Genomic DNA, 21,677 nt, shown 5'->3' on the forward strand with positions numbered 1-21,677 from the left:
GCTGGAGGGGCTGGAGTGGGCGGATCGACGACGGAGGGAGGAGGAGGCACAGGGCGAGCGGATTCAGGCGGTAGCAGCGTCGGAGTGGGCGCCCCGCGGCCACCTGGCTTCCCAGCCTCGCGCCTCCAGCGACCAGCGCCCCCTGCCGCGGAACGCACCGCGCCGGGACACGCCCCCAGCATCGCCCACGCCCCGCCCTCAAGTGCACATGGCCCAATAGCCGGCCCGCCGGCGCACGCGTCATGGGGCTATTGTTATGCAAATATAAGGACTGTAAAAGGCTCCCGGGCGCCGCGGGTGAGTGAGAGCCGCGGCGCGGGAGGACACGATTGGGACCTGTGTGGGAGCGCAGTTGAGCCCAGCAGGGACTGGGACCGCGTGCGTTGCAAGGACCGGGACCACGCGTGTTGCCGGGCCCGACCTCGCCCGGCCCCCGCGAGCGCAGCGACCGCCCCCGTCACCCGCCAGCCCGGGCGCGGCTGGATGCGGCGGGGGCCCCGCGGCGGCGGCCCGCGGCCCCGAGCGCCTGGAGCGCGCAGGGGCGGCGTGCGGGGCCCGGGGGCGCTGCGCCCTCCATGCGCCGAGGCGCGTCCCGAGACACGCCCCGAGAAAAGCGGGGACCTGCGCCGCAGCCGCCGCCCGAGCTGAGCCCCGGCCCGGCGCGCGGCTGGCGCCCGGCGGCAGCATGAGCCAGGCGGAGCTGTCCACCTGCTCGGCGCCACAGACGCAGCGCATCTTCCAGGAGGCGGTGCGCAAGGGCAACACGCAGGAGCTGCAGTCACTGCTGCAGAACATGACCAACTGCGAGTTCAACGTGAACTCGTTCGGTCCCGAAGGCCAGACGGCGCTGCACCAGTCGGTCATCGACGGCAACCTGGAGCTGGTGAAGCTGCTGGTCAAGTTCGGCGCCGACATACGCCTGGCCAACCGCGACGGCTGGAGCGCGCTGCACATCGCCGCCTTTGGCGGCCACCAGGACATCGTGCTTTATCTCATTACTAAGGCCAAGTATGCGGCCAGCGGCCGATGATGCCCGCCCGGACCCTGAACCCCTCCAGCCCACGCCCGCGTCGTCTCTGCTGTACCTTCCAGCCATCTACCTCGGTGTACACTAGGATCGCAGGCCCGCCGGCAGCCCAGCCCTTGGCGCCCGCAGCCACGACGAGGACAGAGTGCGCGTCCGCGGCCCCGGGGCCCGCCGCCCCGCCGGCCAGCGCCTCCCCTCGGCGGTGCCTGGCTGCCCGGCCCGGTCCAAGCGCCTTCCCACGGTCCCCGCCTGCCGCCTCGCGGGTGGGGGCGGGGCGCAGGCGCCAGCCCCTTTTGAAATTTGAGTCTCACAACCAGTGAGTTCGGAATCCCGAGATACCGGATCCTCGGCTCAGAAGGCTTTCTCCCGAAGCTGAAAGGCGCGCGGCGGGGGCGCGGCGGACTCGGGCGCCCATCGCCGCCCACGGGACCCGCCATCCCGCAGGGCCGCAGAGCAGTTACCACGCAGCCTGCGCGCCCGCGCGCCACAAAGGAGATGTTCGCTGTCCCTGGTGCCCCAAACTATTTATCAAGTGTGTGTATATTTGTGGGTGAAGTTTGTGCGCCTGATTTTTGTTTGGAAAATATTATGCGTGGTCAATGTGGTCATGGGGGAAAGATGCATTTTTTTCTAGTCTTAAAACTAAAAACTTGAGTCTACCATTTCTTGGTTGCACTGAAAATACCGCCTAGCCCGACGGTTTTCCCGTTGCTCTTCCCTCCCCTGTCCCAACCCCCTCTCGCTCCGGCCTCCTCTTCTCTCCCCCTCCTCCTCCCTCTCCCTGCATCCCGAGTGAGTTTCGGAAGCCCAAGGCCACCCTTCCCCTCCGTGAGAGGCCACCATCTCGCAAACCGGCTGGTTTTGCAAAGTTTCCTAGGGGGCCTGGAAGCTCGCTGGTGCTCGCGGGCCAGGGATGTGGGGGTAGGAGCCGTCGTTACCCTCACTAGTGAGTTCTATTAACAGTCGGTTGCACACTTTTTTGAAAAAGTAAATGGATTTGCCGCGATTAAACGTCATAACATTTATGACAATATAAAATATTAACATTTTAAGCCAAGTTTTAGGTGTATGTTTTGAATCTTGGTTATAAACCCAATTTTAAAGGGCGTTGTATCCAGCGTTGTGAAGGCAACAGTGTACCCCATATTTATATTTTTATAAAATGCCTATAAGACTGTGAATCTCTCGTGCTGTTGCTGAGTGGAAGGGCCCCTGCGCCCTTCCTCGGCCTCCCCGGCTCGAAGACCCACTTGGGATCCGAGGATCTGCCGTGGGGGAGGGGCTGCGCCGAGGACAGGACGGCAGAGGCGCTAGAGCGTCGCTAGCAGTCCCGAAAGGAGCCTTCCTGGTTTCTGTGGTTCCGATTTTCTATGCAACCCCATACCCCTTGTTTTGATCCTGGGAAATAAAAGGGAGGCTGAATTATTCAAATTTAAATGAGGTTTCCCCTTCGTAGAAGTGCTGCTGACCCTGCGTGCAAAAATGGGGAGCACTTGAGGACACAGGTGGGTGGAGGCCCTTTGTGCTGGCTGGTCACGTGCTGCCTCTTCGGCTTTTTAAGGAACGTGTGAGAAGAATATGTTGATAATGTCAGTGAAACAAGCAGACATTGAAACAAGCACAGATTACTCCAAAAGGAGTTCTGTATATTTTTTCTACATGCAAATGCCTTTTTAATTATGTTAATTAATGTTAAGACTCCCAGGCTTATGTTGGAGCTGCTATGGGCCGGGGTTTGATCACTTCCAACTGGACAGAGTCTGCAGCACATCCTGAGTGTACGATATAGACTTGTAGCCCAGCATGAAAAATTTATAAATAAATTTTTCATTGATCTTTTTATATTTAAAAAAAATGAGTTTGTTGTTTCTTGTTCTTGGCCAGTGTAAGACACCCCCTTCTGGGATGAAGTCAGTAGGGCTCACTGTTTGCCATCACCTAAAGACAACTCCTGGAAACCGACTGTCCAGCCCCACTCAACAGCCAAATCCAAGCCGGCCACACAGGACTTGTGAGGACCCAGGGCTGCCCCCATTCCAGCCACCTTGAGGGCACTGGAGCTGCTGCCTCAGCGGCTTCCTGACCAGTTCTGTGGCAAGGCTGCTGAGATCCCAGAAAGACCTGCCTGCCACCCAGCCTGAGAGCTAAGCTCTTGGAAGGGACCAGCCCTTCTTCCCTCCTTGCCAGATGCACACAGGAGTCTTAGATTTGGGGGAACATTATGGCTGCTCACTCCTGAGGTGTGTTTGCTGTGCTTCCCAAGTAGACCCGGTCACCCTCTGGGAGCAAGTTTGGGGCCTGGGGGTCCCCAGGTGTGCAGGAGGAGAGAGACTATCACCCCACTCCCAACATGCCCTGGGGCCCTGCAGGGAGACCCCCACCCTGCAGCAACAGCAGCTTGCAAAGAGGAGACCCTGGAGAAGGGGCAGGGGAAGTCTCCTGCCAGATTGTTCTGAGTGTTAGGAGGTGGGGCTGTCTCCAGGTACTCTCAGACCCCTGCACAGGGTGGCAGCTGCCCTCCCCAGGCTGGCACCCATGCCAGTCCCTGTTAGGGTCCTGCTCCTACCCTTGAAGACCTTGCAGATGCATTTTCTTTTGGTTGAGTAGGCATTTCTGGCCACCCAGCATTGGCCTGGGACAGTGGCTACACTGTCTGTGGAGGTGAGTGGACTATGTGATGCTAATGAGCTGTATGGAGAGGGAAGGGTACCCACCCGCCCAGCACCCCACCAAGCCAGGCCTTGGGAAGTTCTGCCCTGGGCCAGCTGGCAGCTGCCCAACCCGCCACAGGAGAATCGCCACAAAAAATTGGATGCTACTGGGCATCTGGAGAATGAGTCAAGCCTGGGCATTGCTTGGGCACCCAGGGGTGTGCTGGGCCATGGCTTCACTCTACACCCCCTTGCCCCACCAGGGACTGATTTCACATAGGGCAGAAAGACCTTGAAAGAAGATGCCATCACTGGATAGGACCCAGTGTCCACTATCCTGCAACACCCTTGAATTGCCCCACTCCAGAGAGGCACTAGTGCCTCCTGGGCACAGAGCCGCCACCCCAAGGGAATGTTTCTAGTTCCCTTAAGGGACACTTTTGACTGAGAAGTCTCCACGCTGCCCCCTGGGAAGACAGTCTCTCTTAGGCACAGACACCAGGCCCCTGGAGAGGGGACTCAGGGGTGGAGCCTTGGTGGAACTTAACTTCCTTTCTCCTGAGGTTTGCTTGCAGCCAACCACGGGAATTGAGGAACTGGGCAGGGGATGAGACACAGGAGACTCCTTCACAGGAGCCCTCTTGACTTAGAAAGGGACCCTGGGCAGCACTTTCCAGAATGAGTAACTCTGTGAAGAGAGACTGCCTGAGCAATTGTGGCCCAAAGTGTGACTACTGGGAGGGGACAGGGTGCTTGAGGTGGGGACAAAGGGGGAGTCCCTGCTCACCGGGCATAAGATTTAAGCTGCTGTGTCTCTGACTGGTGTGTCTGGGGCAGACTGTCCTTCCAGGGCCTGGGTGCCCAGCCAATAGCGGACTGCCTCCGTTCTGGTGGGTGTTGGCAGGTATTGACCAATGGAGTCTTCGGGAAGGCCCCACCCCCCCTCCTATGCTGGTCTCTGGTGGCCAGAGTGAAAAAGAATGCACAGCTGCCCAGCCTCCAGACCTGAAGGGCGCCTGTGCAGGCTAGTGGGGGTGCCCCAGGCACTGAGCAGACCCAGGGGAGGTAGTGCTGCAGGCTGGGCGTGGGCTGCTGGGAAACCCTGGAAGGGAGAGAGGAGGCCCACTAAACTAGTGAGAGCAGGGCTTGCCCCACTAGACTCTGCAGCAGGGCCATCGGCTGGCTCCTGTCTGCCTGTGATCTGACCCTGACAGCACGCAGGAAACACAGTTGGAAATAGAGAAAGATGGTCAGCTAGAAAGTGGTGCCCAAGGAGAGAGGGCCAGATTTGGAAGCCAGGGAGGAAGAAGAGAGGGAAGGGGCTGCCCGGGGTCAGTCTGTTCCCAAAGGCCTGTAGCTCAGCACCAGGAGGGATAGAGGGGTGTGCACGAGAACACAAGGACAGCAGCCCTGTGACCTGGGGAGGGCCGGCTGCCTCCCGGTGCTGCCTGGAGCCTGCAAAGAGGAGGAGGCGGCGTCCACCGGTCTTGAAGGTCGGGAAAGGAGGCCCCGCGCCGGGACAGCTGGGAAACAAAGCCACAGGCCGCAGTGTGAGGGCGCAGGCCACAGAAGAGGCCGTCGGAGGTCTGGGAACCTCCGCAACTGCTCCTTCCGAGGCTTCCAGCGAGACCCTCCTGGGGCTCGGGGTCCGGGGAGGCCGCCCCCCTCCCGCACACTCCGCCCCGCCCGCCCGGCCGCTGCCCCAGCCCCCCGCGTGGAGTATTCTTCTGCTCGGCCGTCCTTCCGATCGTCCCTCCGCGAGTCCGTCTGTCGGTCTTTCTTCTCCCGCCCCTTCCAAAGCCGTGGCCCCATTCATCCCTGAGGCCTCTGCCCTCTCCAGAGCGCGGTCCCGCCCGGCGAGCAGCTGCTATGCTAATGAGGCGGGCGGGGGACGGCGGCGGGGCGGGGGCGGGGGCGGGGAGGGGGCTCCGCCGGGTGGGGCGGGCTTTCACAAAGGCCGGTCTTTGCATTCAAAGCCCGCCGGGGCCTTCGGCCGGTCGCGCCAGGCGGGGCAAGGCGTGGCGCCCTCGCCGAGCGCACGGTCCGCGAGGGGCAGCGCCCTGGCCCAGGGCAGCCAGCCGCCGGCCCAACACCCACTTGCCCCGCGCGACGCGAGGGTAGAGCCCAGCTGTCGTCTGCTCGGGGTCACGGCCTGGGACTGGCGGCTCCTCTGGAGAACCCGCCGGAAGCTGCAGGGCGAGGGGCTCAAGGACGCCCCGCGCGGATGGGGCAAGAGCTGGCGGGGGCCGTCTGAGCACCTTGGTCCCCGCAAGACTGCGAGGCGAGCCATCTGAGCTGGAGATGGGGACCCTCCCGCCACCAGGCGCAGGAGCACGTGGACGCCTGGGAAGGGGCGCCGGGGTCCGACCCGGAGGGATGGGGCGGGGCGCACAATCCCGGAACCCCTCAGCCTGTCCGGGACCTGCCCACCCTCTGGCGACCAAGGATCGCTGAGCAGTGGGAAGGTGGCTGTGGTAGGCGGGGCCGTCGGGCCGGGAGGGACCCGGCGCAGCTGTGCTGCCACCATGTGGTCGTGACCCGCACTGCACCCAGACCCACAAGGAAAAGGACCCCTCTGCGCCCACCCGGCCTGCCCCCCGCACTGTGGACCGGAGTCTCGGGCCAACGCCCACACCACCCTCACGGGCCTGGAGCTGCTCAAAGCTGAGCTGGACCCCGGCCGCCTCCGCTGGGAGGTGAGTCGGCCAGATGCAGGGATTTGGCTGGAGCAGGGGCCGGTGTGGTGGAGCGCCGGTTACGTGGGTCCGGCAGCCCCGCAGGTGATCAGCCTGCGCTAGGGATAGGGCCACACCCTTCCGGCAGGGCCAGAGGGCTCGTTCACTGATAGCGGCGGCCAAGACCAGAGAGACCAGCTCTGTGTGGCACTCGGACGCTGCCATGGGAGCTGGCGGTGTCCTGTGTCAAAGGAGTCCAGAGGGAAAACCGGAAAGCACATGTCACAGGGCCAAGCCGGGTGACCACAGGGCCAAACCGGTCTGGACACTGCCCCTTTGTGGGGCATGGAGTGGGCAAATGGACCAAAACTGGGACACTTGGTGGAAGGGATGCTGTACTTAGAGGTCCTCTCAGCCCAGACGTATCAACAGATGGGCAGTGACAGGTGCCCAGCAGATTTCAAAGGAGGCAGCAGGTGTGTGGAGCCAAAAACCCAAGCCAGGCCTGGAGAAGGTGACCAGGGTGTGTGTTTGCCTGATCCGATGGGGGAGGAAGACGTTCCAGGGCCCAGGTGCCAGAGATGGACAGTGAGCAGGGCAGTGTTTATCGCAGCCCTGGGACATGCCACCATGTGTCACTCTTCAGATGGGAAAGACCACATCCCTCAGTGTCAGGGGCTAGAAGGAAATTCTCCTTCAAAGATTAGCCTGACAGCCCCCTGGGAGACATTCTGCCCGGGAGGCATCCTGCAGCTACCTATCTCCCTGGAACATCCTGTGGTTATCAGGATCATCAGACATCTTGCACCTGGTAGTTTTACCACCCACATCCAGCAATTGCTGATTAGAGAGCTTCCCCATCCCCAGCAAATAAATACCCCTGTGTGAAAATAAAAGTTTGCAGCTTGATCAGACTCCTGTCTTGCTGTCACCTTTCGTGTCTCTTGTCCCTTCATTCCTCCCCATCTAGGTTCACTGCCCACGTTGATGTGTCCTGCCGGACAGGACACTCAGGACCCCAGGGACAAGTTGCAGGATGCTACCAGGTCACCCATGGAGCCTGGAACTCAGTGTGCTAGGAAGGCTCCCATGTCCCATGGTGGTTGGTACTGCCATCTCAGCACCAGCCCCACTCCATTCTGGTGGATATGGCCGTGCCAGGTGTGCAAGAAAAGAGCTCTTTGTTCAAAGTCTTGCCTGCCCAGGGACAGAGCCAGGAGACCTGGTTTATAACTAGTGTATGTCCTCCAGTTATAAGACCCACAGGTCTGTGAAATCCCTCACTGGGTACCCGGTGCCATCTCTTAGCACGTGGGGAAGAATCCCCACAGGAACCAAACCCAAAGCATTCCATAAACTTTCCAAAAGGATAAGACAAAGTTCAAAAGTAGCAGTATCTTCAGAAGAAGATATACAAGTGACCAACAAAAATATAAAAGAGTGTTCAACATCTTTAGTAATTAGAAAAATGCAAATCAAAACTACTGTAGGATTTCATCTCACCCCAGTCAGAATGGCAGTTATCAAGAATACAAGCAATGACAAGTTTTGGAGAAGATTTTGGGGAAAAGCTGCACCATATATTCCTATATTCCTGGTGGGATTGAAAGTTGGTGCAACCACTTTGGAAAACAATGTGGATATACCTCAAAAAAACTTGAAATGGAACCACCATTTGATCTGGCTCTCTCATTCCTTGGTCTGTACTCAAATCAGCATACCATAGTTATAGCCACACCAATGTTTACAGCAGCTGAATTCACAACAGCTAAACTGTGGAGCCAACCTAGATGCCCACCAATAGATAAATGGATGAAGAAAATGTTATTTATAGAGAGAATGAAATATTACTCAGCATAAAAGAAAATAAAATCATGGCATTTGCAGGTAAATGGATGGAATTAGAGAATATCATGTTAAGCAAAATAAGACAACCCTAAAAATCTAAAGGCGAAATGTTTTCTCTGATTAGTGGATGATGATCTATGATAGAGGGGCATGGGAAGAATGGAGGAACTCTGGGTTGGGCAAAGGGGAGGGTTTATGGGGGTAGGAAAGATGGTGGAATGAGGTGGACATCATTACCCAAGGTACATGTATGATTGCATGAATAGTGTGTTTCAAATCATGAATTGAAATGTTGCACTCCATTTTGTGTATGATGAATTGAAAAGCACTCTGTTGTCATGTACAACTAGAGAGAACAAATAAAGAAAGAATAAGATTGGAAACAAGAAAAGGTGACAATTTCAACACCACATTGTAAATGTACCTAAGTTACACATTTGAAATGGTCACTTGTATGCGAATTTAACCTCAAATAGCATATCTTTTAAACAAGTCGACCTTCCAGCCAGCAGAAAAGGGAGGGTCCTCTCCTTCCCCGACACTTCCTAGAAGTTGTTGTTGCACATCGGCTTATATCCCATTGGCTGGAACTTGGTCATCTGACAACCTTACTGCAAGGAAGGGCTGGGACACAGTCTGTTCTGTGCGGTGAGCCAGCCTAATGAGAGTGTAAAAGGAGAGCCTGGCACAGTGGCATAGGCCTAGAGATACAGGCTAGGCTCGGGGGCCATGCCTGTAACCCCAGCTCTTCAGGAAGCTGAAGCAGGAGGTTAGAAGGTTCAGCCTGGACAACTTAGTGAAATCCTGCCTCAAAAATAAATTAATAAAAAGGGAGGGGAAGCTGGGGATGTAGCCCAGTGGTGAAGCACCCCTGGATTAAAAAAACCCTCACCATTTTGGGAGGACGTATCCAGATGACTATCAACCTGTTTTGAAATGCAAAGACCAAGAACAGGAAGAGCAGGGGCCATCTTGCTGTGCAGGACACAGGCTTGCTGCAGGGCTACAGGCTCAGGCCTGGGACACAGGATGACACACAGGCCAGCAGAACTCCTGAGACTGGCATGCACAGGGGACCTGGCTGGGGCTAAGGCAGCGTTGCTAGGGAACAGCTGGACAGCCCCCCTCAGTCCTGGGGACCTCGCTGTGCCAGCCACAGCACAAATGGAGCCATGTCTCTAGGCCCGCCAAGGTCGGAGGGGATCCCCCACCGGGCACTAGCCCAGGGCCTCCTGCTAGGCAAGCACTCTACCACTGAGCTACAGCTCAGCCATATGTGGTGCTGGGAATTGAACCCAGTGCCTCACACATGCTGGGCAAGCGCTCCACCCCTGAGCCACTACCCCAGCCTCTCAAATTTTATTTTGAGCAGTGGCGCACCCCTGTCATCCCAGTGACTCCTGAGACTGAGGCACAAGGATTGCAAATTCAAGGCAGACCATGCTTCCAAAAACAAAAGGGCAGGGTGGGGCTGAGGGTGTGTATGGTTTGGATAAGAGGCGGCCCTAGCAGTTCCTGTGCTGCACAGGAAGGTCCAGGGTGAGAAGCTGCACTGAGAGCTGTGACCTTGTCAGCCCAGCAATGGACAGGGCAGTGGGCCGTGGCTGGAGAATCTGGGCACTGGGGGCATGCTTCCTGGCCGCATTACACCCTCCACCTTCTTTGCTTAGAGCCGTGGAGTCAGTGGACCACTGACCAAACCATGGAACTATGAACCAAAATGAGCTCGTCCTCCTCTAAAGAGTGATTCTTGGGTATTTTGGTCCTAGCAAAGAAAAGTTGACTGCCACAGCACATGACTCGGTCGTAAGTGGCCCTGGGTTCAGGCCCTAGCACTGAAATAATTCATTAATTAAGGTGTCCAGGCTGGCCTCAAACTTGCACTCCTCCTGCCTTGGCCTCCCAAGGATCACAAATGTGCACCACCACACCCAGGAGAGATCTCTTAAATAGGGCACAAAAAGCAAGAGATATAAGGGAAAAGATAAATACACATGAACACATTAAAATCGAGATTTTCCTGGGGCTGGGGTTATGGCTCAGTGGTAGAGCATGCGCCTTGCATGTGTGAGGCCCTGGGTTAGATCCTCAGCACCACGTAAAAATAAAGGTATTGCGTCATCTAAAACTAAAAAAATATTAAAAAAAAATAAATAGATAAAATTGAGATTTCCTGCTCATCAAAACAACCATCAAGGCTACGTACAGTGGCATAAGACTATAATCCCAGTGACTCCAGAGGCTGAGGCAGGAGGATCACAAGTAAGGCCCTAAGCAATTTAGCAACATCCTTCTCAAAATAAGAAAAATAAAAGGGTTGGGGATATGGCCCAGGTTAAGCACCCCAGGGTTCAATCCCCAGTACAAAACAAAACAACAACAAGAAAAAACATAGGAAGCAGGGAAGTGAGCCACAGCATGGAAGAATATATTCGAAACACCTAGTACAAAGGCAGCTCCTACTCAGAAGTTACTAGCCCCTTGAAGAATCCATGAGAAAAAGAACGCAGGGAGCTGTGATCCCAGCGACTCAGGAGGCTGAGGCAGGAGGATTGCAAGTTTGAGGCTGGCCTGGGAAAGTTATCCAGACCCTGTTTCAAAATAGAAAGGGTTCCGGGGCTGGGACTGGGGCTCAGTGGCAGAGTGCTTGCCTAGCATCCACAAGACACTGGATTCAATCCTTAGGACCATATACAAAAAATAAACAAAATAAAGGCATGCTGTCCATTTACAACTACAAAAAACTAAAATTTAAATTAAAAAAAAAAAAGAAGAAGAAGCTGAGTGCAGTGGCCCACGCCTGTAATCCCAGTGGCTCAGGAGGCTGAGCCAGGAGGATCACGAGTTCAAAGCCAGCCTCAGCAACGGGGAAGCGCTAAGCAATTCAGTGAGACCCTATCTCTAAATAAAATACAAAATAGGCCTGAGGGTGTGGCCCAGTGTTTGAGTGCCCATAGGTTCAGTGCCTGGTACAAAAAAGAAAAAAAGAAAAAAAAAGAAAGGTTGGGTGTGTGTGCTCCTGGGTTCAGTCTCCAGTACCTGCCTCTACCGAGGTAAAGAAAAGACAACCTCATTCAAAATGGACAAGACCCTTGAATAGACACTTCACAAAAGTCCATCCAGGAGACACAAATTCAAAGGGTGGTGTTGGCGAGAAGGTGGAGCAGAGACCCCCAGCAGCCCTGGGTGGGAGCAGCCACTTGGGAAAACTGGCCACTGGGCTGAGCTGGACCAGAATTCCTGTCCAGTGCATGTTCCTGTGTGGGTCACCGGCTGTCCACAGAGTGCCACCCACAGGTGGTGAGACATCAGGACCTCAGTGTGCTGCAGCCTGGAGCAGGAGGACATGGGCGGCCTGCGGCCCATCTGCGCCCCGTCTCCACCCTGTCCTGCTGTCCGTCTGTCTGGCCCACGCCTGCCTTTCCTGTGAGGACACAGCCTCGCTGCGCCCTCATCTTAGGCCATCCTGACACGCACAGTTCAGCTTTGTCTCCTGTCACATATCTCCAAATAAAGCTGCATTCTGAGGTGCTGAGGGTTAGATGTAACCTAATAATTTGGGGGAACCATTTCAACCCAAATTCTTGTGCCAAAGAGAAGCTGCAAAAACATTTAGGGCCCAGGGTCACTCACCATAGTAAAAATAATGAGAATGAACCACGTTCCACCAACAGAACGCACAAAGGAGCTATGAGAGGTCCCCAGAGAGAAACGCATGCAAGAAGGGAAATGGAAACCACCCTCCAGCGTCCCTCGGGGCCGAGGCTCCCCAACGTGTTCCAGGAAGCCAGACTCACACCTAGCAATTTGCAATCCTTGTGCCTCAGCCTCAGGAGTCACTGGGATGACAGGGGTGCGCCACTGCTCAAAATAAAATTTGAGAGGCTGGGGTAGTGGCTCAGGGGTGGAGCGCTTGCCCAGCATGTGTCAGGCACTGGGTTCAATTCCCAGCACCACATATGAATAAATAAAATTCGAAACAGGCCCCTCGTCCACACACAGCTCAGGGATTTCATCAGAACTAAAGCAGGTGGGAGAGTGCCAGGGTGCAGACCCACGGGCAAGAGAACCCTCTCTGGAACTGGCGGAGGGCAGCGTGGAAAGGCTCACGCCTGGAGTCACCTGAGCAGCCCACATGCAGGTGGCCCAGTGGCATCTAGCAACAGGCCGACTCAGCCACAGTGACAGCCCCAGACCTGTGCAAAGCCACGAGAGAGCCACCGAAGAGAATTCACAGCAAACGCCGTGTGGCCCCAGAGACTCGGGAGGCTGAGAACAGGAAGATCTCAAGTTTGAGGTCAGCCTGGATAACTTAGCAAGACCCTATCTTAAAATAAGAATTTATAAAAGGTTGAGGATGTGACTCAGTGGTAGAACATTCACCTGGCATGTGTGAGGCCCTGGGTTCCATCCTTAGCACTGCTTCCCCACCCCCCCCACCCACCCCCCCAAAAAAAGAAGAAGAAGAAGAAGGAGAAGGAGACAGCTTGGTAGTTCCTTAAAATGTTAAAATAGACATTGCATGTGACTCAGCAGCCACAAGCCCATGTATGTGCCCAAGGGAAACTTAGGACCTGTGCACAGAAGAGAGTATGGAGAGTCCACAGCAGCTTCATCACAGGAGCCAAAAAGGACACACCATCTGGGAGGCCATCACTAGACCAATGGGCACAAAGGACAAGTGCTGTGGGATTCCAGATGCATAAGCTGCCTGGGCTGGAGCTGGGCAGTGGGACGGCAGTGAGTCCCACTACACAGGGTTTCTTCCCTGTTTTTATTTTATTAGTTGTAGATGAACACAATATGTTTACTTCATTTGTCTATTTTTCTGCAGAGCTGAGGACCAAACCCAGTGCCGCACACATGCCAGGCAAGTGCTCTACCACTGAGCCACAACCCCTGCACCAGGGTGTCTTTTTGAAGTGACAAAAACATTCTAAAATCAGATTGTAGTAAGAATCCTACAACCCTGTAAATATTCTAAAACTAGCTTTCTATCTATGTATGGTTTTATAATGCAGATATCAAGAAATCCAGAGAAGAGTTCCCGGGTCCTTGGCCCCATCCTGCCATGGCCCGGGATTTGGGTGTCAGCTCAGGGTTGGAAGCATGCAGTGGACCTCAGGACGCAGTGCACAGACCCCGTGGAAACTCTGCAGTCACTGGAGGACACTCGTCAGGTGTGGTTCTGAGCAACTTCAGATTGTTTCAGACCCTGCAAACATCTCCAGAGGGTGGAGACTACTGACCATGAAAGACACTTTCAATAATGAGTGTCTACCTCAGGAGCCCTCAGGGAAGAGGGGTCTGGTGTGCCGCGTGTTCTGCACAGCACCGTTCTGCATGCAGAAAAGCTGTGCCAGGTCACCCACAAGCTCCAGAGAAACTTGTGGAGCCTTTTTCTTAGTTGTAGATGGACACCGTGCATTTACTTTATTGATTTATTTTTATAAATAAAAAGTGGTGCTGAGGATTGGACCCAGGACCTCATGCATGCTAAGAAAATGCCCTACGGAGCCCCAGCCCTGGCCCCCATGGAGTCTTCGGGCTGAGTTACTGAGGGAGGCAGTAAGTGCCGCTGTCCCCCACAGCCTGCCCCGCAGGCCCCTCGCCCAGAGCTCCACAGCATCTCTGGGAGGCGATCTTGGTGGAAACCTGTGACGCCCTGGGAGACTGACACAGGAGCATTAAAAAAGATTGAAACCTGGATGTGAAGACCACTTCTTCATCCCAGCAACTCAGGAGGCCCAGACAAAAGGGTCACAGGTTCCAGGCCAGCCTGGGCAACTCGGTGAGACCACACATCAATAAAAGTTAAGGGCGAGGATATGGCTCAGTGGTAGAGCACTTGCCTTGCATGCACAGGGTCCTGAGTTCAGTCCCCAGCTCCACACACACATACAAATCAAACAGATCTTCTTCCTGTGACCTATCAATTCCATTCCTTGGCATTATTCAAGAGAAATGAAAACATATGTCCAGACCAAGACGTGCTTGGCCAATGTTCCTGACTGCATTATTTATAATGGCTAAAACATGCAGACTGTCCACACCACAATTCCAGGGTGAACCCATGGGCAAAATGTGCCTAATCTGTCTGAAGCCATACTGTTTACCATCCACAGGAGGAGCGATTGAGACCTCCTGCGTGGCCAGTGAACCTCAGGAAAAGTAGAGTCCAGAAGTTCAATGCAAAAAGCTCCAAAAAGCTCCAAGCACAAAGTGTTTGTGCCCGTGGGGGGTGGGGGGTGGGGGGGGCAGATGAAGCCCAGGTGAAGCCTGCAAACTGGCCCTGAGCAAGTCTGCCCCTCAACACAGGGCTTCCTTGGGTTGGGAGCCTCCAGACGCCTCTCTCACGGTTCTTAATAAAATGTATAATAAACCATTGTGAATGAAATGATTTTTAAAAAAGCAAACCTGTAGTGGCAGAAAGGGTGCATGCTTATCTCAGGCAGGGTGGGAACAGGGACACACGGAGTCCAGATCCTCTAGGTGATGCAGACAGTCTAAGGCTGAATTGTGGTCATGTTGCACGACTCTGTAGTCCACCAAAAGAATCACTCAATTGTCCACTTAGAGTGAGTGAATGGTATGATGTGTGCAAAGGGTAACTCAATAAAGCTACTTATTGAATGTTCTTTAATAAGCAAGCAACAAAGTAAAACCTGAAAAACAAACCAGAGCAGTTAGGACTGTGAACTTCAGTCATCAAAGCATGAGGACAACCGGGGGGCAGTTCCTTTGGAAGGCAGGCTGGCCTGGGCCCGCAGGGGGAGCCCCGCGGGCGCTGTGGCCCTGACAGACCTGCTGGGGAAGGGAGCGGTGCTCCGTGAGAAAACTCTGAATTACAATCACATGTTGTACTTGACAAGTACTTTTTATAACACCAATCCAAGGCTATAACAATTCTAGGAATAAATCTACCCAAAATGAACAAGACCTTTCTGTACAAAATTACAAAACTTGGCGGAAAGAGGGTAAAAAAAAAGGGGGGGTGGGGGGCTGGGTTTGTGGCTCAGTGGTGGAGCACTTGCCTACCATATGTGAGGCACAGGTTCCATTCTTAGCAATAAATGAAATAAAACTATATTTCTGCTGGCCAGGGTGAATGAATAAAATAAAGATCCATCAATATCTTAAAAAAATATTTTTAAAAAGATGGTAAATAAAGTCTTAACGTGTAATGTTGTCATCATACCAACCTCCCCAAATTGATCAGTAGAGTCAGTAAATTTCAATCACACCCTATAAAGTTTTTCAAAGAATTGGACAAAAATCAAGTCACAAGAATAAAATAGCCTGCATGGTGGCCACACCTGTGACCCCAGCAACTTGGGAGGGTGAGGCAGGAGGGTCGCAGGTTCAAGGCAAGCCTGGACAACTTAATGAGACCCTGTCTCAAAATAAAAATAAAAAGGGCTGGGGATGTAGCTCAGTGATAGAGCGCCCCTGGGTTCAATCCCAGACCCAAGAACAAATGAGTCGGGGCTGGGGTTGTGGCTCAAGTGGTAGTGTGCTCGCCTGGCATGGGTGCGGCCCGGGTTTGATCCTCAGCACCACATACAAAGATGTTGTGTCTGCCGAAAAATAAAATGTAAATAAAATATTTAAAAAAAAAAAAAAGAACAAATGAGTCAACTGAATCTGGGGGTCTGGTATGTGGGCTTACACGGGAGGACAGCACTAAAATGCTTGCAAACAGCACTTAACCTGAGCAAGGGTGGATGCTGCTCAGTCTTGTATTATTATTGTTGTTGTTGTTGTTGTTGTTGTTACCAGGGATTGAATTCAGGGGCACACACTCACTGAGCTGAGCCACATTCCCAGCCCTATTTTGTATTCTAGTTAGAGACAGGGTCTCGCTGGGGACATAGCTCAATTGGTAGAGTTTTTGCTTTGCATGCACAAGGCCCTGGGTTCAATCCCCAGCATAAATAAATAAATAAATAAATAGCTATAGAGACAGAGTCTCACCGAGTTGTAAGCGCCTTGTTTTTGCTGAGGCTGGCTGTGAACTCTCTATCCTCCTGTCTCAGATTCCTGAGCTGCTGGGATTATAGGTGTGCGCCACCGTGCCTTGTTGCTGGGCCTTGGAATGCCCATTCAAGGGGCAGGGATAACTCAGATACATATGGGAACTTCTAAACCCATTAGAGAGAAAAGGGGAACACTGGAAATGTGGGGGCAGAAGAAAGAAGGGAGAGAGAGGGAGGGAAATAAGAAAAAGCAAGGGCTGGGGATATAGCTCAGTTGGCAGGGTGCTTGCCTTGCATGCACAAGGCCCTGAGTTCAATCCCCAGCACTACAAAAAAAAAAAAAAAGCAGCATACAAAAAGTAGGACAATCAAGAGGCACAAAATAAAATTGCAAAATTCACCAGTATCCACAACCACAGTAAATGTCATGGGCTAAACTCAGCAGCTCAAAGACCAGCACTCTCAAATTGGATCTGTTGAAAATCCATCTGCTTTCTGTTTACAAGCAAGGAAAATATATCCCAAACACCAATTGCAAAGAAGGCTGGAACAGCTGTCAGCATCAGACACAATGTTTTTGTTGTTGTTGTTTGTTTGTTTTGTTTTTTGTACCAGGGATTGAACTTAGGGGCACTGGACCACTGAGCCCTATTTTCTATTTTATTTAGAGACAGTGTCTCACTGAGTTGTTTAGCACCTCCAAGTTGCCGAGGCTGGCTTTGAACTTGAGATCCTCCTGTCTCAGCCTCCTAAGCCACTGGAATTCCATGTGTGCACTCCCTTGCCTGGCAGACAAAATGCATTTTAAGAAAAATCCACTGTTAGAGACCAAAGAACCATTACATGGTGACACCTGGGGTCCAAAGGTGCCTCAGGACAGTGTACATGGACCACACACATGCAGAGGAAATTGCCTGTCCCATTTGGGACAGTCTGAAAAGTAGGTCGCTCCCAATAGGCGGAGCCTGGGAGCCTGCCCTCAGCACCTGTCCAGGGGACCTTCCAGCTGTTCATGGGTCTCCTGGAAAGCCTTGGTGTTGAGCTGGACTCTACCCATTTGCCCTCCATCAGCCTGCCAGCCTGTACCAAGTCCCTCTTCTGACATTTCTCAAATATTAGAAAGTAAAAAATCTAATTCGTATGACCCAATAAATATAGGCTGAGAGAGAAATTGACCAAAAAAAAGTAGGTTGTTAGATTTGAGCCACACAATTTATTAACAGGCGTGACACAACCAGCCCCCGACATTTTCTGCACATTCCTCTTAAGCACAGAAATTAGACTCCATGTAATGTTTTATAAATAAATAAAATAAGATTGCTTGGATTGTCAGGTGCTGCTGATTGGGAACAGGCCATGTTTGGCTGGGCAAGCCACACCTGTGGCTGAGTGCTCTGTGTGTGGGCAGGGGTGGTGGGTGGTGGTGATGGTCCTGGGGGCCCTCCTGGGGAGTGGTGAGGACCCCAACAGCACTCCTGCCCAGGCTGGACATGGCCTCCGGCTCAGCAACTCTCACACACACCCCTGAAGCATCAATGCAGGTCACTGGACTGCCCAGCTGGACTTCCTGCTGCAGGCTGTCTCCCGCAAGTTGGGCTAGGATAGATGGAGCCAGTCCTGGGCTCCCACAGCTGGCCACCCCACCCCACCCCACAAGCATCAGGAGCAGAGGTTCTATCACCCAGTGCAACCCAGATACCCGGGCCAAGCCCTGAACCTGCGCGCTCGCTCAGTGTTCTGAGAGGCTCGAATCTACCCAGATCCAAGTGCCCAAGCCCGCGGACCGCCGCCAGGGCGAGTTGGAAGGGGGACAGTAACCCAGCATGCTCGGGTGACCACTTAAGCAGCGAACCCTTCTAAGGACACCTTAGACTCCGGTGGTCACGGTTCGGAGAAGGTGTCCCTGGAGACGTGGTCGAACTGAGTTAAGACCAGGGTGCGCGCGTGCATGGCCGTGCTTCACGAGGGCGGCCCTGCCACTTTGCTGGACCCTCCCCTCCTGCCACCCGCTAGTCCTTGCTCCAGTTTCCCTACTACACGGCGTGCTCTGGGACAGGGTTGGTGGCGAGTGCGGCGCGCAGACTCCGGGGCGGAGCTGGGCGCGGACACCAGGCGGCAGTACTGAGGCCGCTCCAGAACTAAGTCGGGCGCTGCGAACGCCCACCGAGGGAGGAGTCCGGGAGGCGGAGCATTCCGGTCTTGAGCGTCTGGTGGACAGGAGGGGAAGACAGGTGCACAACCGTGGTGTCCAGACGCCTATACTACCAAGGACAAGCCACCTCCACAGCAAGGCGCAGGGAGGGTCCGCACGGCAGACTCAGCCAGCAGGGGGCAGGATCTGCTGAGGCGCCTTCCCTCCACTGCTCCCTAGATAGCCAAGCCTGCAAGCCTCTTGTTCCTGGAAATATGGCTCCTGGAGGGGAGGCGGGTGTAAACAGCAGGACTTCCTTCACTCACTGCTGTAAGTGCTGGCTGTGGAGTCCACGGGGTGTCATCTCCAGAGCCTGCAGGCCAGGAAGGGGCCAGGATGTAGGGACCCCCTCCACTCCACCTGGGAAAAGAATCCAAGGCCACGGCTCTGCACATCTAGCTGCATCCAAGGCATCTCTGTATAGCCGTCTTTCCCAGTTCAGGGCCCTGGAGTGGATCAGTGGCCAGGGCTCAGTGGCCAGGACAGTAGGAGCCAAAGAGTTCAGGGCCCCCCATTTAGGCCCACCTACTACCACTGTCAGCCTGAATCATCCAGAGCATCTGGGATCACTCATTGGTGTGGAGACACCCAACTGCTCCAATGCTTTCATGGCCCTTGGGCCCCTAAGCCCAAGAGGTGTGCAGGGGGCCACTGGGTGTATTTGGGGGTTGTGGAAGCTGCAGCAAGCACCCATTGAGCTGGGTTCACATCCCAACTCTGTGACCTTAGGGATTAGCTGTGTGGCCCTAGGGGCTGCTTGCCCTCTGAGGTCATTTGTACCCTGAGAGCAGACTGCCCACCTCCTAGGGCTGCTAACAAAACCCCATCATACAGGCCTGGGATGTGCTGGGCATAGCAGGTATGGAGGAAGATGGCTACTCTCCTGATGACCCCAGGGACAAACTCAGGGCTCTGAGGTGGAACTGGAAGTTGGGAGCACGGAGCTGAGACACCTCCGCCAGCCTCCCCAGCTTCTAGGGTGAAGCAGCTTAGTGACCACAGGTCACACACACCCACACTCCTCCTGCTGCACCAACACAGTGTGTGAGCCTGTGCTACAAGAGGTTCACTTTGGCTACCACCTGCTTGCAGCCAGTGATAGCAAACTCACGGCCAGCAACACGGTAGTAGCTGAGCTGTGAGGCCAGGAGCTCTGCACGAGCCTGCTCAGGAAAAAAGCCCTCCCCGGCCATCTCATCCCGGAAGCAGTTGACCACGTCCTGCTTGTCCAGCAGCAGGAAGGGCACGATGGCCGCAGCCTGCCACAGTGGGTGCTCGCGGGCCAGGAGCTCCCGAAGACTGGCATGCAGTTCCTCCTCGGACTCCTCTGCAGCGGCTTGAGCACCATGGACTCTGTCAGGATGCAGGGGCTGCGCGCGGGAGGCGTTCTGCAATACAAATCGGGTGATCTCCGCGCCACCTGTGCCACTAAGGAGCACGTAGATGGCATTGTGAAAGTGGTGCGAACGCTGCTGCTGCATGAAGCCGTCTAGCTCATCCAGCAGCGCTGGCGGTAGGAGCTCCACCTCGTCCACTACCAAGAGAGGGGTCTTCTCTTCCGCCTCGGCCTGTGCCACCACTGCAGCCACACGCCGCGCCAGATCCTCCCGGCAGTCCTGCGCAGCGCGTGGTTGTGGGCAGTGGTGCCGTGAGTGATACTGCAGCACGAGCGCGCTGTCCTCGAGCACCGCGCGGAAGTGGTGTGCCAGGAGGCGGCCTACGTGACTCTTGCCTACGCCACTGGGCCCATGCAGTGCCAGGAGGAGCGGGCGGCTATGCACATGCGTGGCTAGATAGTCCCGCAACAGCGACACAATGCGGCCCACGGCGGCCGGCTGGCCAAACACAGCTCGCTGTAGCACCTTCTCCAGCCCATCGAGGTCGTAGCGCTGAGCGTTATCGTCCAGGTTCTCAATGGCATTGAGCACCTGGAAACCCACGATGGCTGCGAGGAGCAGCAGGCATCGTTGTGCACGGCTCCGGCGCTCTGCGCGAGGTCGGTATTTGCGCGAAGCCTCAGGGTAGAGCACCACGCGGCTGCGCCGGCGCCTCTTGCGCAGCGTCCTGGAGGACAGCTCCGCTGGGCCGTCGAAGGTGAAGAATTTCGGCTGGTCCAGTTCCCCGCGCAGGGCCCCAGAGCCGCAGCCAGGCCTGAGCGCCCCGGTCCCAGTATCGGACCCAGAGCCCAGCTGCAGGAGTCGCCGCTTGCGCAGTAGCCACACGCGGCGGCGTAGGCGGAGCACAGCGCGCACCGGAGCAATCACGCAAGGGCCTGAGGCTCTGGGGTCCGCGGCTGCGGACTCCAAGCTGGGCTGGCCGCAGTCCATGGCGCAGAATCTGCGCTCGGCATGCAGGTCACGTTCCCTGCAACAGGAAAATAGGGAGGGTCTTCGGACTCTCCATAGCCCTCCCCCGCGGGCCGACAGAAACCCTGGCCCCAAGTGACCTTATTACCCGCGGGGCCTTGCGGGGTACCACCTGGGTTGCCCCACGCCAGAATCTGGTCCCACCTCGCCCCACTGACCAGGAAACTGCTCGGTGGGGCCCCAATGCAAATCTCTCTGGTCCTCCCAGAAACCGCCGCGGGCCTTGAGGGCCTTGAGGAAGTGGCTGGGGGTAGGGCATGCAATTTATCTCGTGGCCACCCCAGCTTCCTGGAGGGCCACTCGGGCGATTAGGAATTAAGAAGGGTCAAGCCGGACCCCGCCCCCGTCAGCAGCTCCCGGACTATCTGGCGCCAGGGGCCGCTGCGTCCCAAGGCAGGGCCCCAAGAAGCAGAAGCTCCAGCACCCCCCAGGAGTTCAGAGACACCACACTACTCAGGGACGGGAGGGGGGGGGATTCTGGCAAATATGCTTTGGAGAAGGGGCCCCAACACTGTCCCCTGATTTTTCCCAGGCCTCCCAGTCCCCTACACCAGAAACTGAGGTCTTCCCAATATATCCGCCGGCCCCTCCCCCCACCCCACCCCCACCCACGGCGCTGCCAGTGAGGACTAACAGGGCAGCATCAGAGACCCCCAGAGGCCAGCTGAGGTGGGGCTCAAGATGGACAGAAAGAAGACTGGGGAAAGAGGGATGAAGCCCTGACCCTGGGAGGCTGGTGTGGGTCCCTGCACCCCACAGCCCACCCCCTACCTGCAGCTCAGTGTTCCCCAACTCTGGCTGGAGCAGGAAGCAGGAAATGTTGTCCTTCCTAGAGAGAGATGGGTGGTTCAGGGGCCTCCTGGGCCAGCTGAGGCCTGGAGTGGGCAGCGACACCTGCGGGTCCCCAGGAAGCGTCTGGAGCAGAGGAAGCTCTGGGGAGGTT

At 55.3% G+C, this 21,677-nt stretch overlaps 2 protein-coding genes across 2 annotated transcripts; one reads left to right on the forward strand and one right to left on the reverse strand.

Moving 5' to 3' along the window:
- The first annotated feature begins 305 nt into the window (after positions 1 to 305).
- Nrarp (NOTCH regulated ankyrin repeat protein) lies at positions 306 to 3,137 on the forward strand. The gene has a single exon (XM_076842982.2). The coding sequence runs from the start codon at positions 686 to 688 to the stop codon at positions 1,028 to 1,030; it is 345 nt and encodes a 114-aa protein (XP_076699097.1). The 5' UTR covers positions 306 to 685; the 3' UTR covers positions 1,031 to 3,137.
- Positions 3,138 to 17,439: 14,302 nt separating this feature from the next.
- On the reverse strand, positions 17,440 to 21,635 carry Tor4a (torsin family 4 member A). Its single transcript, XM_076842984.2, has 2 exons — positions 21,506 to 21,635; positions 17,440 to 20,732 (listed from the first exon to the last, which is right to left on the reverse strand). The coding sequence occupies exon 2, from the start codon at positions 20,693 to 20,695 to the stop codon at positions 19,424 to 19,426; it is 1,272 nt and encodes a 423-aa protein (XP_076699099.1). The 5' UTR covers positions 20,696 to 20,732; positions 21,506 to 21,635; the 3' UTR covers positions 17,440 to 19,423.
- Between the last annotated feature and the right edge of the window lie 42 nt (positions 21,636 to 21,677).

This window comes from Callospermophilus lateralis, chromosome 2 (assembly GCF_048772815.1).
Source record: "Callospermophilus lateralis isolate mCalLat2 chromosome 2, mCalLat2.hap1, whole genome shotgun sequence".
Lineage (NCBI taxonomy): Eukaryota > Metazoa > Chordata > Mammalia > Rodentia > Sciuridae > Callospermophilus > Callospermophilus lateralis.